Raw genomic sequence first — 26,495 nt, 5'->3', positions numbered from 1 at the left:
AGCCTCCTGAGCTGCTGGGCAAGTGTACACACCACACTGACTCATTTTTTTTTTATTTTTTTTCCTAGCGACAGGGTCTCTCTTTGTTGACCAGGCTTGTCTCAATCTTCTGGCCCCAAGTGATCCCCCTGTCTTGGCTCCCAAAATGTTGGGATTATAAACTTGAGTTACCATGCTTGGCCAAGTTTTTTTTGTTTGTTTTTTTTTTTGAGAGGGAATCTCGCTCTGTCACCCAGGTTGGAGTGCAGAGATGCAATCTCAACTCACTCCAGCCTCTGCCTTGCAGGTTCAAGCAATTCTTCTGCCTCAGCCTCCTGAGTCGCTGGGATTACAGGTACTCACCACCATGCCCATCTAATTTTTATATTATTAGTAGAGATGGGGTTTCACCATGTTGGCCAGACTGGTCACAAACTCTTGACCTCAAGTAACCTCAAGTGAGGCTAGCCTCAGCCTACCAAACTGCTGGGATTATAGGCCACCACACCCAACCTCTGGCCAAGTTTTTAAGCTATAGTTTCGGAGCTATTAGACATGGATCCAAATCCTGTATTAGTCACCTACTAGTTATGTGATCTTGGACAGGTGACAAAACCTGCAAAAGCCTCATTTTCCATATCTATAAAAAGAGGGATAAGATTGCTGATCTGGTTGCCTGAGTGTGGTAGTGTTTACAGCTAATGTCACAACCAGTTAGAGATTTCTTTGTTCCCTCTCCACTCCTGCAGCTTCACCTGACTAGCTTGAAAAAAAAAAAAAGGTCAGGTGCGGTGGCTCACGCCTGTAATCCCAGCACTTTGGGAGGCTGAAGTCAGGAGTTCAAGACCGGTCTGACCAACATGGTGAAACCCCATCTCTACTAAAAATACAAAAAGTAGCCAGGCATGGTGGTGCGCACCTGTAATCCCACCACTCAGGAAGCTGAGGCGTGAGAATTACTGAACAAGGGAGACAGAGGTTGCAGTGAGCCTAGATCGTGCCACTGCGCTCCAGCCTGGGTGACAGTGCAAGACTCTGTCTCAAAAACAAAAACTATATATATATATACATGATACATATATATGTGTGTTTGTGTATATATATATATATGTTTTATATATATATAGCTTTTCTGATAAGATAATTTAATGACAATTTTGTGTTCAATGACACTCTCATGGTCTACAAATAAAGCCTAAAACCCTCAGCTAGGCACACAAGTCTCTTCACAACCTGGCCCTTGCCTAACTTTCCAGTGTCATCTTCCCCATTTTCTCTTGTACTTGCTACTTCAACAATTCTGAAATTATTACAATTTCCTAAACTTTTCAGGCTTTTGAGTCTGCACGTACTGTTCATTCTTCCTAAAGTCTCCTTCCCTTCACTTCTACTTACTCAGCTCTGTTTCACCCTCATTAAAATATTTATTGCATACTTTTTTTTTTTTTTGAGACAGGGTCTTACTCTGTCTTCCAGGCTGGAGTGCAGTGGCCTAATCTCAGTTCACTGTAACCTCTGCCTCCCAGGCTCAAGCAATCCTCCTACCTCTGCCCACCTGGGACTACAGGTGTGCACCACCACACCCAGCTAGTTTTTGTAATTTTTGTAGAAACGGGGTTTCACCATCTTTCCCAGGCTGGTCTCAAACTCCTGGTCTGCCCACTTCAGTCTCCCAAAGTGTTGGGATTACAGGAATGTGCCACCACACCCAGCCTGCATAACTAGTTATATAAATTCTGTGTTCCTCTGGTCATCCAACAAATGTTTACATGCCCTCTGAAGTAGCCCAACCTATTTCAACTAGTCTTCATTGAAACTGAAAATCAGAGCTATAAAGGCCCTTATAGAGTTCACCTAACCTGGCCTAACACTGCTGAAGTTGGGGAAGTAGTTCCACAGAGGAGATGCTGACCCAAAGTCATAGAGTATTTCAGTCATCTAATGCTGTGTAAAAAACTACCCTAAAGCTTAGTGGCTTAACCCAACAACCATTTTATTATTTCTCATAATTTTGTGGGTCAGGTATTCAGTCAGGGCTAGGCTAGTCACTTCTGGTGTTCCATATGAAGTCAGTTGGAGTCACTCAGTGGTATTGACTCACATGCCTTAAGCCTTGGCAGGAATGGCTGGAAGGCTAGCTTCATTTAGGCCCCTCTAGCTCTCCATATAGATCCCTCCAGCAGATTAGGTGGTAGGCTCCAACAGACAGTGTTCCCAAGAGACATGAAATAGTAGTTACCAGTCTGAATTTCCTAGGCTTGGAAACTAGCACAGTTTACTTCTAGTTAATAGAATACTTTTGCAGTATTCTACCAGTCAAAGCAATCACAGAGGCCACCCAGACTCAAGAGGAGACATTCTTTATACTCTCACCCACCTGTCAATGGTAAGAGTATCAAATAATTTACAGCCATTTTTTTTTTTTTTTTTGAGACGGAGTTTCGCTCTTGTTACCCAGGCTGGAGTGCAATGGCGCGATCTCGGCTCACTGCAACCTCCGCCTCCTGAGTTCAGGCAATTCTCCTGCCTCAGCCTCCTGAGTAGCTGGGATTACAGGCACGCACCACCCTGCCCAGCTGATTTTTTGTATTTTTAGTAGAGACGGGGTTTCACCATGTTGACCAGGATGGTCTCGATCTCTTGACCTCGTGATCCACCCGCCTCGGCCTCCCAAAGTGCTAGGATTACAGGCGTGACCCACCGCGCCCGGCCTACAGCCATTTTTAACCTGTAACACTCTGCCCTCTGGTTGCAAATTATTTACATTCCTCCCACATGCAAAATATATTCACATCTTCAAAGGACCTACTCAGCAAAACTCAGCACATTACAGCATCAGACTCAGGATCAAGACTCAGGATCTGAAATCTAGCTCGGCATATTTTGCCAGTTCTGCTCCCTACAAATGATTCTCTGTGAATTCTGATTCTGCCCTCTGAGTCATCCCTCCTTTTCCATAAGAAATAGCCCATTTTTGTAGCTGAGCAGTTTCCTTAGTCTGCTTTCCGCCCTTCTAGGCCAGGGGTGGGGTCTAAAGACCTCTTCATTTTGTACTATCTCAGTAGGTTTCAGGCCAAGCTAATGTAATCTTTCTAAAATTTGGGGAGTTTCCCATGTGTCAAGCTATACTTCACTCCACTGGCAAAGCACCACACTCACAAATCTCTTTTAGATAGCCTTTCTCTACCTTGGGCCCCCTGTAAAGCTGCTGGGGCACCACAGCAGTAAGACTCTGAGGAACCCAATTGTTTAGCACAGAAGGTATATAAGGCACAAAATTAAGATCCTTAGAATTTTTTCCTTGGAAATGATTTTTTTTTTTAAACGGAGTCTTACTCTATTGCCCAGGCTGGAGGGCAGTGGCACAATCTTGGCTCACTGCAACCACTGCCTCCCAGGTCTAAGCGATTCTCATGCCTTAGCCTCCTGAGTAGTTGGGATTACAGGCATGCATCACCACACTCAGCTAATTTTTGTATTTTTAATAGAGACGGGGCTTCACCCTGTTAGCCAGGATGGTCTCGATCTCCTGACCTGTGATCCACCCGCCTTGGCCTCCCAGAATGCTGGGATTACAGGTGTGGGCGACCACATCTGGCTAGAAATGATTTTGAAAGTGTCTATGAGACACTGACTTAAATCCTTCTGAGATCTTAACAAAATGTTTTACATTGCATGCTTAATTGGTCTTTGCCCTGTGATATCACTTTACTGGCACAACTATGGTCATAATTGTTACCCTAAGGCCATTTCTTCCTTTGATTTTTTTTTTTTTTTTTGAAGACAGAGTCTCAATCTGTTGCCCAGGCTGGAGTACAGTAGTGCAATCTTGGCTCAGTGCAACCTCTGCCTGCTAGGTTCAAGCAATTCTCGTGCCTCACCCTCCTGGTTATCTGGGAGTACAGGCATGCACCACCACACCTGGCTAATTTTTTGTATTTGGTAGAGACGGGGTTTCACCAGGTTGCCCAGGTTGGTCTTGAACTCCTGACCTCAGGTGATCCACCTGCCTCGGCCTCCCAAAGTGCTAAGATTACAGGTGTGAGGCACCACACCCAGCTCCTTTGAGATTCTTATTCTAACTAGAAATACTACCCTGGCCCCTTCTCATATCTCATCATAGCCAACTAGGAAAAGCCAGCTGACACTGCATTTTCTGCCTGGAATCTCCCCAGCCAGATCCATGAGTTCATTAGGTACCTTTCTATTTCCCATGTTACCTCAAGGGACAGCAATTGCCAAACTTTCCTCCAGCTTCCAATAACGAGTCCTCACCAACAATCTCCTCTAGGCCCTTCCAGCTTACAGTAATACACTCCTTAAGACCCTTCAAATCTCCACCCATTGCTCAGTCCCAAAGCCAATGTCATATATTTTGGGTTGTTATGAAATCACCATTGCAAAATTGTAACTGAGACAATGAAAGAGATCTGACCTAACCAACTCCATCTTGCTTCTAACCTCCAAGCAAGATGGAGTTAGTTAGGTCAGATATCTTAGTTATTCATTCCTGGGCATAGGCTGAACTAACTTTGGGAGGAACTTAGTTTATAGTTTTGTTTTGAGAGCCTTCTCTGTCACCCAGGATGGAATGCAATGGTGCAATCTCAGCTCACTGCAACCTGTACCTCGTGGGTTCAAGCGACTATCCTGCCTCAGCCTCCTGAGTAGCTGGGATTACAGGTGCACGCCACCACACCCGGCTAATTTTTGTATTTTTAGTAAAGGTGGGGTTTCACCATGTTGGCCAGGCTGGTCTCAAACTCCTGACCTCAAGTGCTCTGCCTGCCTCGGTCTCCCAAAATGCTGGGACTACAGACATGAGCCACTGCACCTGGCCATGGTTTATAGTTTAAAACAAAGATGATAACAGCCCTTTCCCAAAACAAACCTCCTTTTTGCCTGGACACTGGACTGCCTTTGTAGGAGTAACAGATTAACCACAAGATTAGAAATTATTGTTTGGGAGTCCTGCGGCTGGAGGCTGTAAGATTCTGACCCTCCCTAAACTGTTCCTAAGATCAGTGCTTGAGATATTTTGCAGACCCTGCGCTTGATGGATCAGCTGGCACCACTCAGATCGATAAAATGGCTCATCTGATCTTGTGGCCCCCACCCAGGAACTGACTCAGCACAAGAAGACAGCTTCAACTCCCTATGATTTCATCTCTGACCAGACCAATCAGCACTCCCAGCTCACTGGCTTCCCCTCACCTACCAAGTTGTTCTTAAAAACTATGATCCCTGAATGCTTGGGGAGACTGATTTGAGTAATAATAAAACTCCAGTCTTCCGCACAGCTGACTCTGTGTGAATTACTCTTTCTCTATTGCAATTCCCCTGTCTTGATAAATCGGCTCTGTCTAGGCAGCAGGCAAGGTGAACCAACTGGGTGCTTACAATTACTGAAGCACACCATTTCCAGGTATCAAATTCTGTTCCAGTTATCAGTTGTGTAACAAACTATCCCCAAACTTAATTGCTTTATTTTTAAAAATGCATTATTTCTCTCAATTTTGTGGGCTAATATTAGGGGTGAGGCTTAGATTGCCAATTCTTCTGCTCCACCTGGAATTAACTGGGGTCAGTTGATGGTATTCAGCTAGCAGTTGGGACAGTCTGGAGATTCCAAGACTGCTCCACTTCCATGATTGACATATTGGCAAGGACAATTGAAAAGGCTGACTCAGCAGGGCCCTTTATCCTCTCATGAAGGCTAGGCTCATCCAGGTCCTTCTAGTCTCAATGCCTATCCATGAGGTCTCTCCAGAAGAAATGTCAGATATCTTACATGACACCTAAGGACCTCAAGAAGCAGTGTTCCAGGAAATAGGATGTGGAAGCTTTCAGTCTTTTAGGGTCTGGGTTTGGAAACTGAAAGAGCATCATTTCCGCCATGTTTTATTCATCAAAGCAGTTACAGGGTCTGCTCAGATTCAAGGGGAAAGGATAACTAACTGGGATAGCCAACAGTCTAATAAGGTGAGTAGATACCTTCAAAGATAACCCTAGATGTTAATAGGGAGGTGTACCAAATGCTGGCAGAACACTGTATAGGTGTGACTAGAAAATATCTATAGTGGGGAAAAGGGAGGATCAGGGTGGGCTTCCCAGAGAAATGACTGTAGTGTTGAGTTTTAAAAGATGAAGAACACTGGGGGTGATGGCTAATGACTGTAATCCCAGGACTTTGGGAGGCCAGGGCAGGCAGATCACTTGAGCTTAGGAGTTTGAGACCAGCCTGGCTAACATGGCGAAACCTTGTCTCTACAAAAAATACAAAAATTGCCCAGTGTTCTGTTACCTATTGTTCATACACTAAGCAAATCATTCTACTTCTCCATACTTTTCTTTCTCTGAAAGCGCTGACTGTCCCTCTGTCTTGGAATACGGAGCCCCATTTGTCAAAAATAAGCTTGACAAACATACTATTCTATCCATAACTTCACCCTCATTTTTCTAATTTTTTTCATTGCAAAAACCGTTTTTGAAACAATAATATTAAGCAAGCAAGAAAGAGAACATTGCTGACAATCCTCTCCTATTGAATCATTTTGATTTTTCTGTATTACCTTGGTGACCATTGTCTCCAGGTTCCATAATTCTAGTCTCTATCAGCATGTCATTTTTCCATTGTTTTAATGAGAGAACACATTTCGTTGTATTTTCTGGATTGTTAACTAAGTATTATATCCCAATAAATTTTCTTTCTTTTTTTTTTTTTTCTATACTGGCTGTCAAGAACAAAATTTTCATGTTTCATTCATGCATATAGCCAACAATTATACAGTTCCTACAATGTGCTAGACTTTTTTTTTCTTTTGAGACAGGGTCTATTGAAGCTCATCACCAACAGAAAAAATAAAATAAAATAAAGAGACAGGGTCTCTCTCTGTTGCCCAGGCTGGAATGCAGTGGTGTGATCACAGCTCACTGCAGTCTCAAGCTCTCAAGTTCAAACTCTAGGGTTCAAACAATCCACCTGTTTCAGCCTCCAGAGTAGCTGAAACCACAAGCACGTGCCACCACGCTTCACTAATTTTTTTTTAATTATTATTTGTAGAGACTGGGTCTCCCTGTGTTGCTCAAGCTTGTCCACAACCCTGGGACTCAAACTATACTTCTGGTTTGGCCTCCTAAAGTGCTGGGATTATTAGGCATGAGTTACTACAGTGCCCAGCCTCTTGTTTTATTTTTATACATTTTTTGAAGCTAGGGTCTCGCTCTATTGTCCAGGCTAGAGTGCAGTGGCAGAATCATAGCTCACTGTGGCCTTCAACTCCTGGGCTCAGGCGATCCTCAGTGTCCTGAGTAGCCACTGTGCCCAGCTTAGACTCTATTTTAGATGCTGAGGATTGCTCGTAGTGAATAAGAGAAGGCCCTTGCCCTGTGAGCTTAATTCCAGTGGAAGAGACATGCAATGAACAATTCATGTATAGTAAAATGTCAGGTGTTATCAAGAAAAACAAAGCACTGTAAGAGCATAGAAACTGACATTGTGGAGTATGACCATTTCAGAAAATAACCTCATGGAGTGAATATATGATTACTGTACTTAATCATTTCTCTATGATTAAACAGATAGCTATTTTTGAGATTGTCTTCAGTGAACATCTATATATATAACTATACATACTTCTTCTTCATTTTGTTTTTATTTTAAAATTTTATCCCATTTGGGGAGCTGAAGATGAAAAGTAATTATTTTCTCCAGGACAAGGACTACAGACAGTTTTAACTCCTTATTTTTCTGTAGAATACTATAATCACAATTAATATTTTAGATGTCTAAATGTTACCAAGAATCTAAATATGTTCTATGTGTAGTTTTCCAGTGTATTAATACATTTCTCTCTACATGCCTTCATCCAAGCTCTCCTCTCCCTGAGTCCTCCTCTGTCTACAGTCAGTCCCACCCCACCCAGCTGCTCTTCCTCCTCCTCAAACAAAACTTGAGTATCATCTCCTCCAAGTCTTTTTAACCCCTCTAGACCAATGTTTCTCAAACCCTTTTTTTTTCCTTTGAGATGAAGTCTCACCCAGGCTTGAGTGCAGTGGTGTGATTTGGCTCACTGCCACCTCTGCCTCCCAGGTTTCAGCGATTCTCCTGCCTTAGCTTCCTGAGTAGCTGGGATTACAGGCGTGTGCCACCATGCCCAGCTGATTTTTGTATTTTTAGTAGAGATGGGGTTTCACCATATTGGCTAGGCTGGTCTCGAACTCCTGACCTCAAGTGATCTGCCCTCATGAGCCACTGTGCCTGGTGCCTTCTTTTTCTTTTTTTTTTTTTTTTTTTGAGACAGAGTCTGGCTCTGTTGCCCAGGCTAGAGTGCAGTGGCACAATCTCAGCTCACTGCAACCTCCACCTCCCAAGTCCAAGCGATTCTCATGCCTCAGCCTCCCAAATAGCTGAGACTACAGGCAAGCCCCACCACGCCCAGCATTTTTTGTATTTTTAGTAGAGAAAAGGTTTCACCCTGTTGGCCAGGCTAGTCTCAAACTCCCGGCTCACCTTAGCCTCCCAAAGTGCTGGGATTACAGGCATGAGCCACCCACCACGCCTGGCCCCAATATTCCAAAATTACGTTTTATAATTAGGTCACACTCTTTCGTCTAAGGGCACTTCCCAAGGGCTCGTTTTCAAAACCAGGTTAGGAAGATCACTGAATAGCTACTTCCTTACATGGGAATACATGTTTATGCCAAAGGCATTCAAGATAAGCCTTGTCCCATGCTCATTACCTGTGAATAGCCATGTGATATCGGGCAAGTTACTTAATCTCTCTGAAGCCATATTTGTATTTCTGTAAAAGATGACTATCACTATACCTTCCAGGTCTCTTATGTGTCTAGTTCTTTCTAATAAATGGCAGTTGTGTTTATACACACTAACAACTGTGGCAGGGTAAGGTAGCTCATGCCTGTATACCCCGCACTTTGGGAGGCTGGGAATGCAAGTGTGGGCCACCACGCCTGGCTCTACAAAAATTTAAAAAATTAGCCAGGTGTTGTGGTGCATGTCTGTGGTCCCAGCTACCTGGGACGCAGAGGCGGAAGGATTCCTTGAGCCCAAGAGTTCAATGTTGCAGTGAGCTATGATCTTTCTACTGCACTCCAGCCTGGGTGATGGAGGGAGACCCTGCCTCTAAAATTAAATTAAAAAATAAGAAAAATAATTGTGTTAAAATATTCATATATGATTAGCAGTAGATATATATAATGTAACATAATAATATATCCCATTTTTAATCATTGTATATATTCCAACTGAATGAAATCAGAGACAACCTCATGAAGAAAGTGATATTTCAGGATAATTTTTTTTCAAGTCAGACCAGTAATGTGATGACGTCGTAACAAGGTTCCAGGGTGGCACATCTCACACATGCACATAAATACCCAGTCTTCATGCTTATGAATTACAAAAGGATCTAAGATTCTTAAAAGATGTTGATTTCAACAGAAGGGAACAGCATGGCAAAAGGTTAGAGGATAGAGGTGGAAAGGCATACTGAAAATTGAGGCTATGGAAAGCAGTGTGATGTGGCTGGAATGTAAGATGCCAGGTTGGAGTTGGAGTCACTTAGTTAAGGGTAGACAATCAACAAAACAATTAATCAAGTCCTGTAACATTTGCTGATTTCCTAGGCAGAAATGCTGTCACCACAGGCAATTCCAAGCTACCAATCTGGCATCACTAAACACAGAATTAGGGAGAGATGTTCAGTGGCCTGTCATTATAAAGTATTTCTACCACAGAGATACAGTAGAAGGAAATAACCTCAATAACACAGATATTAGTGAAATATAGTAAAGTAGTTAGAAAGCCACGAGTTTGGGGTATTTATTATGTTTGTCTTTAATATACCTATTTAACTGTGAGTTTATGTAATGTAATTTTTAATGATGACTATGTTTAACAACTAGGTCACACAATCCCCAAAATTTTAACAATTGGCTCATACGAACTAGTACTAGCACATCTGTTTATATCTTACATCATCTGTAATATGGGGATATCAGCAGTGTCCATTTCACAGAGTCTTCAGGGTTGAATGGATTACTAGAAAGGGCAAATAAAATGCATGCTGTCATACAGAGAGTGTTTTATAGGTGTTTGCTATGATGTTGTTATTCAACTTGAGCCAAAAACAATGTCATTTTCACATCTGATTAGTTTGAGAGTATCCAAAAGAGCCATGACTTTGTGTTAGGCCCTAGTCACTCTGTAGATTACTTAATTAGCATTAAATGAACAGAAGTAAAGCAGTTAGGATGGTGCTTGACACACAGGAAGCACTACATAAATAAAAGATACAATTTTATTGTAGTAGTTTTATTCATTATTATCAAGACCACATGGCCGGGTGTGATAGCTAATGCCTGTAATCCCTGCACTTTGGGAGGCCACGGCGGGTGGATCATTTGAGGTCAGGAGTTCAAGACCAGCCTGACCAACATGGCGAAACACCAACTCTACTAAAAATTCAAAAAATTAGCTGGGCGTGGTGGCACCCGCCTGTAATTCCAGCTACTTGGGAGGCTGAGGCTCGAGAATCACTTGAACCCAGGAGGTGGAGGTTGCAGTGAGCCAAGATTGTACCACTGCATTCCAGCCTATGTGACAGAGCGAGACGCCATCTCAAAAAAAAAGACTATTTCTTTTTTTAAAATTGTAGCTGGTGTTTTACTCATCCACAAGGAAATAATGGTCAATAACCATTCCCCTTTTCTAAAATATCATTTCCCCTGAGTTCAGGGGAATATGTAACAGTTATTCTCTTACCAGGCACAGAGGTCTAAAGCTGTACCTTTGTGAGGCAGTGATATATGTGTGTGTGTGTGTGTGTGTGTGTGTGTGTGTGTGTGTGTGTGTGTGTGTGCGCGCGCACGCGCGCGCTCATGGAAGCAGAAGATCATTTAATTAGCATCAAAAATAATGGTAGAATAAAGATAAAGTTCTGAATGTAGTCCTGCTAATTGTTCACCAACTTGTCTCATTTACTTGACTTTCAACTATTTGAAGGCAGGGACCATGTCCAAGCCATTAACAGGCTTCAAATGCTCCTCTCATCTTTGGCAAACAACCAAGCTAGTTTTAGATTTAGTGATATCACTTCTTTTCATAAGGTACTATAGGACTTTTCAAGGGCTTGTGTCAGTGTTATCCACCTGTGGAAAAGAAGTATGAAAAACAAAACTTAAAAAATAAATCTGGCCTGGTGAGGTGGCTCACACCTGTAATCCCAGCACTTTGGGAGGCTGAGGCAGGTGGATCACCTGAGGTCAGGAGTCTGAGACCAGCCTGGCCAACATGGTGAAATTCTGTCTCTAGTAAAAACACAAAAAATTAGCCAGGCATGGGGGCAGGTGCCTGTAATCCCAGCTACTCAGAAGGCTGAGGCAGGAGAACCAGGAAGGTGGAAATTGCAGTGAGCCGAGATTGCACCATTGTACTCTAGCCTGTGCAACACAAGCGAAACTCCATCTCAAAAAATAAAAATGAAAATAAAATAAATAAATAAAACTATGTCTGGCCAGGCATACAGTGGCTCACATCTGTAATCCCAGCAATTTGGGAGGCTGAGGCGGGAGGATCACTTGAGCCCAGGAGTTTGAGACCAGTCTGGGTAACATGGCAAGACCTTATCTCTACAAAAAAAAAAAAAAAAATTGCAAGGCATGGTGGCACACACCTGTAGTTCTAGTTACTAGAGAGGCCCAAGGCAGGAGGATCACCTGAGCCCAGGAGGTTGAGGCTGCAGTGAGTCTCGATGAAGCCAGCCTGGGTGACACAGTGAGACCCTGTCTCCAAAACAAACAAAGAAACGATGTCTACAAATTCTAGCACGTGTAAATATTATGTCAAATAATTTTTATTTATAAAAATTTCATTAGGTGTGAAAATAATTTGTGGGGTAAATTTTCTCACTTTGCAAAAATTTCAGAGTACCTCTGATTTCTGGTAAATTTAGCCAATCATAAATTAAATGAGTTCCTGGAAGCCCAACAATTCCAAAACCAAAATCATGAGTCCTAGTCCTTTCCTTTCCTTTTTCCTTTTCTTTCCTTTCCTTTCTCTCTTTCTCTCTCTCTTCCTTCCTTCTTTTCTTTTTTTTTTTTTTTTTGAGACTAGTCTTACTCCTTCACCCAGGCTAGAGCACAGTGGCACAATCTCAGCTCACTGCACTGCAACCTCCACCTCCAGGGTTCAAGCTATCTGGCTGCCTCAGTCTCCCAAGTAGCTGGGACTACAGGCATGCACCACCACACTTGGCTAGTTTTTATATTTTTAGTAGACATGGGGTTTCAACATGTTGGCCAGCCTGGTCTTGAACCCCTGATCTCAAGTGATCTGCCCACCCTCGACCTCCCTAAGTGCTGAGATTACAGACGTTAGCCACCATGCTCGGCCCAAAATTATAAGTCTTTTCAAAAATTTTATATCAAAAAGGTGATATTTAATATTGAATTTGAGTGTATTTAAATAAGATAGTGACTTCATAGAATAGGGACTGCAGAGTAAGAGTGCTCAGACCCATAGGGGTTTAATATAGCCCTACCTCTAAGAATCCTTTCTGATCCTCACCCAAATGAACTAATCGCTGTCTACTGGTTCCTCTAAAAACCTTGGGGGCCGTGGCAGGGTGTGGGCTTAGGACTAATCTGATTACTTGTCTTCCCAAGTGGTCTCTGGGCTCTATCAGGAACAACCCAGGTGTGATCATTATTTTCCCCAGTGCTTAGCGTGGGGTCTGGTATGCACATGCACACATAAAGTCAGTAAATGGTGAGTAAAACGAAAGGCAGTCAAGATCCACCTGCTGAATCAACGTCTATCAGTAGCACTGTCATCCTTCTTGCTTCCTTCTTTTGCATATGTTGTTTGAGCTGTTCATTCAACCAAGGAGAGAGCATACTCTACCTTGGGCAGTGTGCCAGCCTTGCACAGAGGGACAGATGATTCAGCTTGATCAGGCTGTGACAGAGAAAAGCTCAGGGTCTGAGAACGCAGAGGAAGCGACTAGCCCAGACTGCAGGGTCAGGTGAGGCTTCCTAGGGGAAATGAAGTTGTGTCCGCCTGAAAAGAAGCAGAAAGTTTGGGATTGGGGAGAAGCTGGTTTCTGTGAGAGAAACAAAGGCCCCAGGCAGAGCCAGATAACGAAAATCACTTTAAAGAGCCTAGTTTAGAATTTGTGAAGGAGGGGACAATGCTTCTAATGAGGTTGAAAAGGGAGTCAGATTTGTAAACCATTTAAGGATTTTTTTTTTTTTTTTTTTTTTTTTTTTTTTTTTTGGTGATGGAGATGGAGTCTCTCTCTGTCGCCCAGGCTGGGAGTGCAGTGGCGTGATCTCGGCTCACTGTGACCTCCGCCTTCCGGGTTCAAGCGATTCTTCTGCCTCAGCCTCCCGAGTAGCTGGGACTACAGGCGCGCGCCACCATGCCCGACTAATTTTTTGCATTTTTAGTGGAGACGGCGTTTCACCGCCTTAGCCAGGATGGTCTCGATCTCCTGATCTCATGATCCGCCCGCCTCGGCCTCCCAAAATGCTGGTATTACAGGCGTGAGCCACCGTGCCCTGCTTAAGGATTGTTTTAAGGACAGCCTTGAGGAGACATTGAAGGTTTTAACAGGAGAATAACATGATCCAATTTAATTTTTAAAAAGATAACTCTGTCAACTGTGCAAACAGTGGATTGGATGTGGGCAATGATCAACTCAGGAGCAGCTGAGAGTCTATTGCAGAAGAGTGAGTGAGGGATGATGGTGGCTTGGACTTCGGTGGTGGGACTGCAAAGAAATGGAACAATCTGATACACAACTGGAAGAACAATCTCTCTGGCTGTGATGTGGGAGGATAAGGAAGTGATTGGAGCGGTAGGGTGGGTTCATTAACGAGCTAGGACTTTATTTTGAAGAGATAAAGGGGACGCCTTTTAACAGTTTTAGTCTTGAGACTGATCCATTCCGATATGGGTTTATGTAAATAGACCGCTTGGCAAAGGGTGGTGAGAAGACTGTCAGACAGTGCACAGGTATGAGCTGAGACCTAGACCGGGCAGGCGCAGTGTCTGGGTGAGGCGCCGGAGATGGGAGATAGGTTTCGGAGACAGGTACGGAGCCAAGCAGTCAGAGAAGCGAAAATTGACGCAGCCCCAGGAACAGCGGCTGGGGGTGGGGGGGATGGGCGCCGCCCGAGCCACCCGCGCCTCCTGGCGCCGGGGGCGGGACCAGAGCACGCACGGCGCGATGACGTAGGGCCCGAGCCTGCCTAGTTGTGGCTGCCGCCGCCGCGCTGAGGCGGAGTAGGATGAGGCCCGCGGCCGTGGCTCCGGCGTCGGCGGGGGCAGCAGCAGCTGAGGCAGCAGCTGAGGCAGCCGCGACGGCCGCGCCCCCCCCTCCTGACCTGGATTAGGCCCAGCAGCTCCGTGGCCGCCGCCGCCCCGCGGGGGGGCGGGGTGGGGAAGTGCTTCGTCTCCCCGCCCCCCCCCCCATCACCGCCTCGCAGGAGGCAACCGCCGCGACCCCAGCGGAGCCCGCGGCCCAGTCTTGAGCCCCCACCCCCGGGGGCTGGCATGAGCGGCCCTTCGGCGGCACCGCGGGGCGGTGGAGTCACCTCCGCCTGATCGTCGGCCTGCCGCCCGACCCGACCTCGCCGACCGAGGCTGACCGCGGAGCGTGCGAACGACCCCACCGCTGCTTTCTCCTCCCCCAGATCACGCACCGCAGCTCCGGAAGATGGGGAACTGCCTCAAATCACCCACCTCGGATGACATCTCCCTGCTTCACGAGTCTCAGTCCGACCGGGCTAGCTTTGGCGAGGGGACGGAGCCGGATCAGGAGCCGCCGCCGCCATATCAGGTAGGGGAGGGTGTGTGTTGGAGGGATCGAGGAGTAGAGGCAGCTCTGACGGAGACTGAGGGGGCTTCGGGCGGTCTCTGCCCCTGGCTTCCGCAAGGCCTGGCCTGGGCGGCATTGACCCCCTTAGGGCTGGATCTGAGGACATTTGCGCTCTGTTCGCAGAATAGGGTTGGTTCTTCGCCTCCCCTCTGACACCGTGTGGGTATGGTACCCTCTGCCCTTGAGTTCTGGGATCAGAGAATTTGTGATCACATCCCCTAGGCCAATGTCTGGTGGTTCGCTTGTGGAGTTTGGGAGTGACATTTTCCTGCCTTTATGTCTGAATCGTGTGATTTCCTCGTCGCACCGCCAACTGGATTATGGGTTCTGGGTTCTGGATAGGTGGTTGCCAAGCACCCCCCACCCCGCCCCATTTATGTTTTCATGTGTGGTCATTCTCTTACCCCCTCCCTCGTCTTTGTTAATTGGATCTGGCAGGTCTTCATTTCTTCCTCAGCTTCGGAGACTGATCTCCAAGTGATTTTAGCGCTAGCGACATCGAGTTACTTGTTTATATATATACATATATATAAATTTTAATCCCTCCTCCTTTTGCTCCACCCATATGACACACCTTTTAAACGTGCTGACTTAAGAAAACTTGATTAGCTTGAACTTTGGAAACCTTTAAGCCTGACTTGGGAAATTCCTTCGGTTACTCGTGGTATTCTTCCTTTGTACCAAAGACTCCTAAATAGGTTTTACTGCTTTTTGTACGACAATCAGTAGTCCCAGATGTGTTACAGAATTAGAGTGACTACTTCTTAAACTCAAAATAGGTATGTGGATGTTTAATCCATAATATATATGTAAAAACATTTCCTGTACTTTTTCCATTTTAGATGATATTGAATACAATCTTTCAGAGGGCTTCAGTAGTAGTACTTAATTTTTTCCTGAAGAGTTTAGTTTTCTGACTGGGCATTCTCCTTTGTTTCATGTGGTGACATCATTACCTAGTGTTTTCTTTTCTTATTCCTGTGCAAACCAGTGTCTCATCACACAAGAAAAACCTGATCATATATGCTGGTTTTCTGAATAAAATTCTTCTGGGGCATTTCATGTATACCAGTAAAGTCCAGTCTTAATTGTGGCATACAGAAGCCTCCGTGGCTTCTCTCTCTTACGTTCTATATTCCAGGCCTGCCAAATACACCAGGCTGTTCACACCTTTGTTTTGCTCCAGTTGCTGTCTGCTTGGAGCCCTTCCCCCTGGTCAGCCAGGTGGACGTCTAATCCTCTTTGAGAACTCAAGCTTTCATATCTGAAGTCCCAGCATTCCCTTCCCTCCCAGCTGGAATCCCTTGTTTGTGTCCCCACTGAAACCACTACACTTCCATAAGCAATATCTATAGCATTCAGTGTTGTATCTTTGTTAGATGTGTGTCTCATCTTTATATTCGCCTTCTTCAGTGCAAGCTGCATGAAGGTAGGGAATCTGTTTCTGGTTTGCTGTTGTATCCCTCACATCTGCCTCAGTAGGTAGTAACTGGGAGACAAATTATGAGTAAAAGCCCTTGAAAACAGGGACTCTGCCCTCACTCAATTTCTGACACATAAGCACCTAAATGAATGGATTAATGAAGTTGAATTCAGTATTTTCTGTATTTACACAACTGTTTTTTCCAAAGTACATTGTCACAAGGATAGTCTCAAAAAAGCTTAATCTGGGCCGGGTACAGTGGCTCATGCCTGTAATCCCAGCACTTTGGGAGGCTGAGGTGGGAGGATCACCTGAGGTTGGGAGTTTGAGGCCAACCTGACAAAATGGAGAAACCCAGTCTCTACTAAAAATACAAAATTAGCTAGGCATGGTGGCACATGTATCCCAGCTACTTGGGAGGCTGAGGCAGGAGAATCGCTTGAACCTGGGAGGTGGAGGTTGCAGTGAGCCGAGATTGCCCCACTGCACTCCAGTCTGGGCAACAAAGAGCAAAACTTTGTCTCAAAAAAAAAAAAGCTGAATCTAGATGTCTTTACAGGTACCTTTGAGTGAAGCAAGCAAGCTGTGTTTATGTTTCACTCTCTTTCCCTCCCTTATTTACTATACAGCAAAAGTGGTTATTTCCTTTTTTTTTTTTTAAGATGGAGTCTTGTTGCCCAGGCTAGAGTGCAGTGGCATGATCTCGGCTCACCACAGCCTCTACCTCCTGGGTTCAAGGAATTCTCCCGCCTCAGCCTCCCAGGTAGCTGTGACACCACGCCCTGATAATTTTGTATTTTTAGTATAAATGGAGTTTCTTCTTGTTGGTCAGGCTCGTCTCAAACTCCCAGCCTCAGGTGATCCATCTCGGCTTCCCAAAGTTTTGGGATTACACGCATGAGCCACCACACCTGGCCATGTCGACACAATTTCACCATGTTGGTCAGGCTGGTCTTGAACTCCTGACCTCAAACAGTCCACCTGCCTTGGCCTCCCAAATTGCTGGGATTACAGGTGTGTGCCACCGAATCTGGCCTGAAGTTTTTATTTTAAATCTCTATGCTCCCTACCCTCCCTCACCTGCTTCTCTTTTTAAAAAAATTAGAGACAGGGGCTCCTATGTTGCTCATAGGCTGGTCTTGAACTCGGCCTCAGGCAATTCTCCTGCTTCCTACCCTCTTTGTTTCCAGGCAAATTGAATATCGCTGGCTTGTTCTCTTTCTCCTACCCTTATGGTAATTGTAGTATTAAAGGTACTAAAGTTTATGGAAACTGTGTTTGCTTTTTCCAGAAGGACTAGATGATGATGAGAGAGGAGTGGCTTTTGGTGTCAAAAGGGAACTTTTTTTTGGAAATGTTATATTTTTCACAGTGGGAGGTTTTTGTTTGTTTTGAGACGAGTCTCCTCACTCTGTCATCCATGCTGGAGTGCAGTGGTGCAATTTTGGCTCACTACAACCTCCGCTCCTGGGTTCAAGTGATTCTCCTGCCTCAGCCTCCCAAGTAGCTGGGATTGCATGCCCAGCTAATTTTTTGTATTTTTAGTAGAGATGGGGTTTCACCATGTTGACCAGGCTGATCTTGAACTCCTGGCCTCAGGCAGTCTGCCCACCTTGGCCTCCCAAAGTGCTAGGATTGCAGGTGTGAGCCACCGTTCCTGGCTGATAGTGGGAGTTTTTTGTGGTTGCACTCTCCTGAAATGAATGACACAGACTAATACAAATTCAGTATCAGTTGGAAGAAAATTACTTTAAAACCGTAGAAAGAAACTATTGTAGAAAAAGTATTGTCCTCACCCCGAAAGAAATAAGATCTGTTTTACCAATGGTTATTTTAAATGATCTGAGAAACATCAATCCAAGGTTATTTATTCATTTATTTGAGTTGGGAATCTCCCTCTGTCATCCAGGCTAGAGTGGATTGCTGACTTGGCAGCTTTAGACTCCTGGCCTCAGGTGATCCTCCTGCCTCAGCCTCCCACAGACTGGGATTACGGGTGTGAGCTACTTCACACAACCAATTTATAGTATTTTTAGTTGATAAAAGTAACTTTTTCAACAAACTGTAGTTAACAGGGAATAGCTAATTGTAAAGGAACAGGTTCTCTTGAGGTGAGCAGTTAAAAGATGTAATGAACTAATGTATTTGAGGCAGGTATAGTTGAACATCTCATAAGAACTCTGCATGTTCCTAGTGCCATTTTTGCTTCTGTATCGTAGGTTGTTTTTTTTTTGTTTTTCGTTTCAGTGCATTTTACAGGATAAACCTGTGGTATGCACTAAAAATGGTATATTAATGCTTCATTTTCCTGGGTGTCTCCATGTTACCCAGGCTGGTGTCTGTCTGTCTGTCTGTCTCTCTCTCTCTCTCTGTACAGGCTGGTGTCTGTGTCTGTCTGTCTGTCTCTCTCTCTCTCTCTCTGTGTGTGTGTGTGTGTGTGTGTGTGTGTGTATATATATATATATATATGCATGATTGGGTTTGTTTGCTTGCTTTTTTTTTTTTTTTTTTTTTTTTTTTTGAGACCAAGTCTCACTCTGTTGCCCAGCTAGAGTTCAGTGGTTTGATCTCAGCTCCGCCTCCCAGGTTCAAGCGATGCTCCTGCCTCAGCCTCCTGAGTAGCTTGCACTACAGGCGTGTGCCACCAAGGCCATCTAATTTTTGTGCTTTTGGTTAAGATGGAGTTTCGCTATGTTGACCAGTCTGGTCTCAAACTCCTGATTTCAGGTGATCTCTCCATCTTGACATCCCAAAGTTCTGGGATTACAGGCGTGAGCCTGGCCTTTATATTTTTTAAATTTAAAAAATAGAGACAGGGTCTCATTATCTTGCTAGTCTCAAACTCCTGGGCACAAGGGATACTTGTGCCTCAGCCTCTTGAGGAGCTGGGGTTACAGGGGCACTTCTACTGTGCCTGGCTCAGGTTTTTAAAAAAATTTCCTTTAGAGATGGAGTCTTGCTGTGTTGCCCAGGCTGGAGTGCAGTAGCTATTTGCAGGTGCAATTATAGTTCATTGCAACGTCCACCTCCTGGTCTCACAGGATCCTGCAGCTTCAGCCTCCTGAGTAGCTGGGACTACAGGGAGTATACCACAATGTCTGGCTGTTGTAGATCAGTTTTAAGGAATCCTAAAAAGTCAAATTCCAGTAATACTAAATATAGTAATTGGTGTAAACTAATGCATTAAGTGATTTAGGGGTTAATTTTACCCTGTATGTATATCACCACAAGATATTTTTGTAACGGGAAAGTACTTGGGGGAGAAAAAGGAAGGACCTGATCCCTATCCTCGATGTATTGCATGGGAAGAAATTTAGGGTGTTTCTCAAATTAGAAGGTAGAAACAAATTTGTCACACCCTCTACTCAACTCCCTTATTCCCAAATGTTTACAAAGAGTATAGAGGAAATCTGCCCACCTAAGGCAGTCTTGGAAGGACAGTGAATAGGAGGATAAGCCATGAAAGGGTGAAGAAAGAAGGTCCATAAGAGGAGGATGCCAGGTAGGTATTCCAACTCTGAAAGGTATACATAAAACAGCTTGAAGTACCCCTTTGTCACTGTTAAGAACTCTGTTACGTACTAATTTGAGGGGGGCACTGTTAAAAGAGCTTAATATTGAACAACAAACTACGTTACACTTTCTAATCTGAATACATAAAAGTAAGGATAGGTATCTCTAAGTTTTGCAATAGTTCTATAGTTTGAGATTCATCACTCTTCTTTCCCTGACATACCTTTTAATACATTTGAAATTTTAAAATCCTAAGAAAATAAGTTCGTATAGCACTGAGTACAAGTATAGCTCTGGTTTTAGAGTCAAATGGTCATATGTTCAAATTCTGGCTCTGCCACCTACATAAAATGTGAAAAAGGAAATAATTTATCAGATTGTTTGTGGAGCTTTTTTGACAAATAAGAAAGTGTAACATTTTGGATATTTCAAATTGCTACTGGATAAAGCTTTCTTCAAGATACCTTTTTTTTTTTTTTTTTTTTTTTGGCTGGGCACAGTGGCACACGCCTGTCATCCAGGCACTTAGGTGACAGAGGTAGGAGGGTCACTTGACCCTGGGAGTTCCAGACCAGCCTGGGTAACAAAGTGAGACCCCATCTCTATTAAAAAAGCAAATAAATAAAAACCAAAACCCTCTTTTTTGTTAAAAGGATTGGTTTGTCCTGTAGAATGCACTGAAAATAACCCTCTTCCTTATAAACAATCTAGAATGTAATGCTTATTTTTAAACATGCAAAGCTATAATGTTTTTTGGGGGGTGGGTTTGTTTTTTAGAGATGGAGTCCCACTTTGCCCAGGCTAGTTTTGAACTCCTGGGCTCAAGTGATCCTCCGGCCATGCCTCCCAGTGTTGGGATTACTGGTGTAAGTCACTGTACCCTCCCTTTAATGGTATATTAATGCCTCACTTTTCTGATAATTTATGAAATTAAATTTAGATATTAAAGGATTGTGTTTTTTTCCTTATTAGCATTTTGTTTACCATTTTGGTGGAAATTATTCCCAAATTTATTTCATGTATCTTGGCCTTATTATACAAATTATTAAGCTTTTAACAATTTACCTTTGTGAAGTTTTATCCTTCCCCTTCTTGTTCAAGAAGTTCAGCCTTCTCATTGAGGGTCAGATCAACCACCTTTGTTGTTAAAGCCTTCATTGACCATTGTTTTTCTCACTCACTCCTGATTTGCCATGTACGTTTTTTTGTGTGTGTTTGTAACATTTATCTGGAAACCATATATTGCCTTATTGGTTTTTGTTGCTTTAACAGTTGTTTTTCCACATCACAATTTCCTCAATAATGAGAATGATACGTTAGCCCTGTAAGATTTCTCAGTGGAGTAGAATGATACTTTCCGTATTGTAGATACCCAGTGAATATTGGATGATAAACTAACTTAGAATTGTGCCTTCTTCACCTTGTAAGGTCACCACCATAATTGAGGTCATCAGTTCTTACAACAGTAACTTAATTAATGTCTCCTCCTCCATTCATTTCATTCCACGTTGCCAGATAAATTTCATCCCAGATCAGATGGCCTGTCTCATAATCCTTAATGATTCTTTTTTTTTTTTTTTTTGTAACAGAGTCTCTTTCTGTCGCCCAGGCTGGAGTTCGCGGAGCCACCTTGGCTCACTGCAACCTCTGCCTCCCGGGTTCGGGCAAGCCTCCTGTCTCAGCCACCCAAGTAACTGGGATTACAGGCATGTGCCACCATGCCTGGCTAATTTTTGTAGTTTTAGTAGAGATGGGGTTTGACTGTATTGGTCAGGCTGGTCTCGAACTCCTACCCTCAGGTAATCCACATGCCTTGTCCTTTCAAAGTGCTGGGATTACAGGCGTGAGTCACCATGCCCAGCCCTTAATGATTCTTTATTATAACTAACCACTGAAGATATCTGACTTAGCATTCAAAGTCATGATTTGGCTCTGTGTATACTTTTTCAGCTCTTTGTAGCCTTGTGCTTTCTTTTATACAACCTATGTACTCTAGTCTCATTCTGAACAGTTTGCTGTATTCCATATGTCTTCTGCTTTCCTGTCTTTGGCCATTGTACACCCATTGCCCAGAATGATGTTCTTTAATACTTCCCAGTCTAATATTTAATATTCAGGGTCTAGTTCAAATGTCAAGAATCCATGAATTCTGATTTCTCCAACATATAGCCTTTTCTTAATCTGCACCATTCTTAGGACACTTTACCCTTTTAATTTTATTTATTTGTGACAGTGTCACATCTGCTCTGCTAGAATTCAAGGCTGGTTCATTTTCACATTGCTAGAATTATGATTTTCACATAGCAGGCACTTACACTTAGGTGAATGTCACGATCAGCATTTTGCTGTAAGAGTGTGCTATTGTATGGGTTGTTAGTGTCTATAAAACATTCCCAGAATCCTGTGCTTTAGTGTTTGGCCTATCACTCTAATTATAAAGTATGTGAGCTTTGGGAAAGTTAATTTCATTATACATTTTTTGAATATGGTTTTCTGTTCAGGAAGTTTAGCTTGCCTAGGTGACTTTTATAAATAAATAACCAGTTATTTGCGTGATCACATTGTTGCAGTTTTTTTATTTGTTTATACCAGATCTCTTATTCTGAACGTGCTTTAATAAAGGCTGATTTTTTTGGCATTAAGATTGTATGCATCATTAAGAGTAAGACAGTCTGTGTTCAGAGTTTAATTCTAGAGCTAATTATAGGGTAACTTGAGAAGATGAGGCAGTGAGTTACTTGGTACATAAGATCTGAGCACTTAATTTTCTTAAAATAAGTTAATATATAGCAGAAACCTCTGTTGCAGAATTTAGAACTTTAAAAGTTTGTTTTGTTTTGATTTGTTTTGAGATGGAGTTTTCGCTCTTGTTCCCCAGGCTGTAGTGCAATGGCATAATCTTGGCTCATTGCAACCTCTGCCTCCCAGGTTCAAGCATATCTCCTGCCTCAGCCTCCCCGGTAGCTGGGATTACAGGCATGTGCCACCACACCCAGCTAATTTTGTATTTTTAGCAGAGACAGGGTTTCTCCATGTTGGTCAGGTTGGTCTTGAACTCCCAACCTCAGGTGATCCACCCACCTCAGCCTCCCAAAGTGCTGCAATTACAGGCGTGAGACACCGCACCTAGCAAAAGTTTTAATATAAATACTTAGGTAGATTGGGATTCTTTTTCTTTGAGACAGACTCTCGCTTTGTTGCCTAGGCTGAGTGCTGTGGCATGATCACAGCTCACTACAGCCTCAACATCCCAGGCTCAAGTCATCCTCCCACCTCAGCCTCCTCAGTTGCCGGGACCACAGGTGCACACCACCACACCTGGCTATTTTTTGTATTTTTAGTAGAGACAGGGTCTTACTATATTGCCCAGGCTGTTCTCAAACTCCTGAGCTCAAGCAATCCACCCACCTCGGCTTCCCAAAGTGCTGGGATTACAGGTGTGAGCCACCATGCCCAGCCGACAGCTTTTTTTTTTTGAGACAGAGTCAAAAGTGATTATGCCACTACAGTCCAGCTTGGGCAGCAGAGTGAGACCTTGTCTCTTTAAAAAAAAAAAAAAAAAATGGGAAAAATAATAGGCTGTAAAAATGTACAGAAGTTGATTGCTCACCAGTAACTTCTAATATTGAATTAACAAATATTTACGGTATTCTTAACACACTCAGAATTCAGGCTTTTTTCAATTGTGATCTAAATGAAAGTGAGAGTGAGGTGGTAGAGAAGTCCGTGGAAATAAGTGAAAGATTGAGGAAGAGCTGACTTATAGATAGCTACAGTGTGTAGTTATTTTTTTTAGAGATAGGGTTTCACCTTGTTGCCCAGGCTGGAGTGCAGTGACTATTCACAGGTGTGAAAATAGCACACTACTGCCTCAAACTCTTGAGCTCAAGTCATACTCCTTTCTTAGCCTCCCAAGTAGCTGGGACCACAGGCTCATGCCACCATATGCAGTCAAAATGTCCAGGTTTTTTTGTTTTGTTTTTTTCAATTAGGTTCCTTGGGTTAAATGGAAGTATGCGGTTTTTTTGTTTGTTTTGTAGAGACAATATCTCATTATGTTGGTCAGGCTGGTCTTGAACTCCTGACGTCAAGCCATCCTCCTGCCTCAGCCTCCTGAAGTGCTGGAATCAGGAGCCACTAGGCCTGGCCAGAGTCAAAAAGTAAAGTGATAAGGGAAAAATATATTTTATCTTCTTGGAGAATTTGCTTGACCTTTTGATTTTTATGTTCAAATTGGCCTTATGGTAATATTGTTTTTGAACTCTTAGATGAGTTCCTTATTTTGACAATGGATACTTAAAATTTCATATGAATGCATGTATCCCTAGCTTTTAATTAAATTGCCAGCCTAGAGTGTACTCCCAGGGGCCAAATGAGTAATTATCTTATTACTTAATCTAGAAAGCATACTGTAAGGTAACTAAAGGATCTGAAAATGTGGGAATGAAGAAAGGAACCCTCCAAATATATTTGCTTCTAAAATTCTTAAAATTTTCTGAACACACTCATAAAGTTGAATGGCTTTAAGAAGAGTGAGGCTTGGCCGGGCGCGGTGGCTCAAGCCTGTAATCCCAGCACTTTGGGAGGCCGAGGCAGGTGGATCACGAGGTGAAGAGATCGAGACCGTCCTGGTCAACATGGTGAAACCCCGTCTCTACTAAAAATACAAACAAATTAGCTGGGCATGGTGGCGCGTGCCTGTAATCCCAGCAATTCAGGAGGCTGAGGCGGAGAATTGCCTGAACCCAGGAGGCGGAGGTTGCGGTGAGCCGAGATTGCACCACTGCACTCCAGCCTGGGTAACAAGAGCGAAACTCCGTCTCAAAAAAAAAAAAAAAAAGAAGAGTGAGGCTTTTATAACTGACCCAGCTAAAGTTACATATTTAAACCCTTATTTTTTTGGAAGAAAAGCAGTTTACCTTAACTGAGTATTGAGGGTAAGAAACAGCATGCTTGATACCTTGTTTCTTCTATCAGTTGGCAAGTGTGGTTTAAGCTTCACAGGGAAAGGAGAAATGAGTCCCTTACCCCTAAGGAGCCTACAATTAAGGGACAGGACATGAAGCAATTATGAGATCAGTGTGAAATAGTACATAATCAAGTATTGTTTGGTATATAGTTTTGAAGTTGTGTGATCAGTTTGTGATAGGGCAGTGAATCACAAATGTACTTTTTAGCTTCTGAATCCTTGGGATAATCTTACTTGGAACCTGAGTATAAAAAAGTAAATGAAAACAACAGAGTTGCCTTGATTAAACTGAGTGGTGGAGCTTGGAGCCAAAAGGATAGCCTTACGTGTTCACAGGTTCCACATCCTCTGTTCCATCCAATCACAGACAGAAAATATTTGAGAAGGAAAATAATAAAAAAGAATACAAGAGATAACACAAATGTAAAATACATACATATATATATACACACACATATATACACACACACACACTATATATATATAGTGTAACTATTACATAGCATTGTTTTAGGTATTATAAGTAATTTAGAGATGACTTAAAGTATGGGAAAGTATGTAGTTTATATGCAAATATTATGCCATTTTATATAACGGACTTGGGCATCTGAGGATTTTGATGTTCAAGGATTTTGGAGTCCATCAGGGGTGGGACTAATCATTAGATGGTGGACATGAACTTAGGTCACTGAGTTGTATAATTTTGCACAGTATAAGTATGTGTGTGTGAATTTTAATTAAAATGTAATATACAGAAACTACTATATTTTTAACAGAATATCTTGAGTTTTCTTTTGATTGACTGATTGGTTGGTTGGTTGATTGATTGAGATGGGCTCTGACTGTGTTGCCCAGTATGGCCTTGAACACCTGGTATCAAGTGATCCTCCTGCCTCAGCCTCCCGAAGCACTGGCATTACAGGTGTGAGCCACCCAACAAGTTTCTTTTTTTTTTTTTTTTTTTTTTTTTGATTTTGAGATGGAGTCTTACTCTGTCGCCAGGCTGGAGTGCAGTGGCGCAACCTCGGCTCACTGCAACCTCTTCCTTCTGGGTTCAAGCAATTCTTCCGCCTCAGCCTCCTGAGGAGCTGAGACCACAGGCGAGTGCCACACACCCGGCTAATTTTTGTATTTTTAGTAGAGACGGGGTTCACCATTGTTGGCCAGGATGGTCTCCATCTCTTGACCTCGTGATCCGCCCACCTCGGCCTCCCAAAGTGCTGGGATTACAGGTGTGAGCCGCCATGCCCAGCCTGCAAGTTTCTTAATTACATAGCCTGGTGCACTTGCAAAATATAGCCACGACTGTAATATAGTCTATTTCCAAGCCCCCAAAAGGCTCCCTCCTGCCCCCTCCAACAGTTAGTACCTTTTCTCCAAAGGTTACTTGGTTGTTAATGACCTCCTATCACCCATATTTGTTTTGTGTGGTCAACTTCTAACTGAATACATTCTAGCATTGACATAATGGCAGCAGTTTACATTCTTTCTCATTGCTATGCAGTATTCAAAATTCTGTAAGTATACCACATTTTATTTATTCATTCTATTTCAGTGGTGTCAATTTTGGGCTGTATAAATAAAGATGCTGTGAACATTATATATAAGCACCTATTTTGAGTATATATCCAGGGATAGAATTACTGGATAAGGAGCCACGTGTATATTTAGTTTTCCCCCCAATATTTTATTACAGGAATTTTCAAAA

General features: G+C 43.2%; 1 protein-coding gene, 1 long non-coding RNA gene and 1 other non-coding gene across 3 annotated transcripts in view; 1 reads left to right on the top strand and 2 right to left on the bottom strand.

Annotated features, from left to right (window-relative positions):
- Positions 1 to 9,306: 9,306 nt before the first annotated feature.
- LOC116564158 lies at positions 9,307 to 9,410 on the bottom strand. The gene has a single exon (XR_004274752.1). It is a non-coding gene; the product is annotated as a small nucleolar RNA U13 (small nucleolar RNA).
- A 4,833-nt stretch (positions 9,411 to 14,243) lies between these two features.
- The window catches only part of RNF11 (ring finger protein 11), a 33,584-nt gene continuing 21,332 nt past the window's right edge, over positions 14,244 to 26,495 (top strand). The window contains exon 1 of the mRNA XM_032297069.1: positions 14,244 to 14,843. Coding sequence (XP_032152960.1) covers positions 14,721 to 14,843 — 123 coding nt within the window. The 5' untranslated portion in view covers positions 14,244 to 14,720. The remainder of the gene's footprint in view (positions 14,844 to 26,495) is intronic.
- Positions 21,563 to 26,083, bottom strand: LOC116564071. Its single transcript, XR_004274706.1, has 2 exons — positions 25,991 to 26,083; positions 21,563 to 21,630 (listed from the first exon to the last, which is right to left on the bottom strand). It is a non-coding gene; the product is annotated as an uncharacterized LOC116564071 (long non-coding RNA).

Source organism: Sapajus apella, unplaced genomic scaffold, assembly GCF_009761245.1.
Source record: "Sapajus apella isolate SASKATOON/1434 unplaced genomic scaffold, GSC_monkey_1.0 scaffold36, whole genome shotgun sequence".
NCBI lineage: Eukaryota > Metazoa > Chordata > Mammalia > Primates > Cebidae > Sapajus > Sapajus apella.
This window is presented reverse-complemented; position numbering and strand designations above follow the sequence as displayed.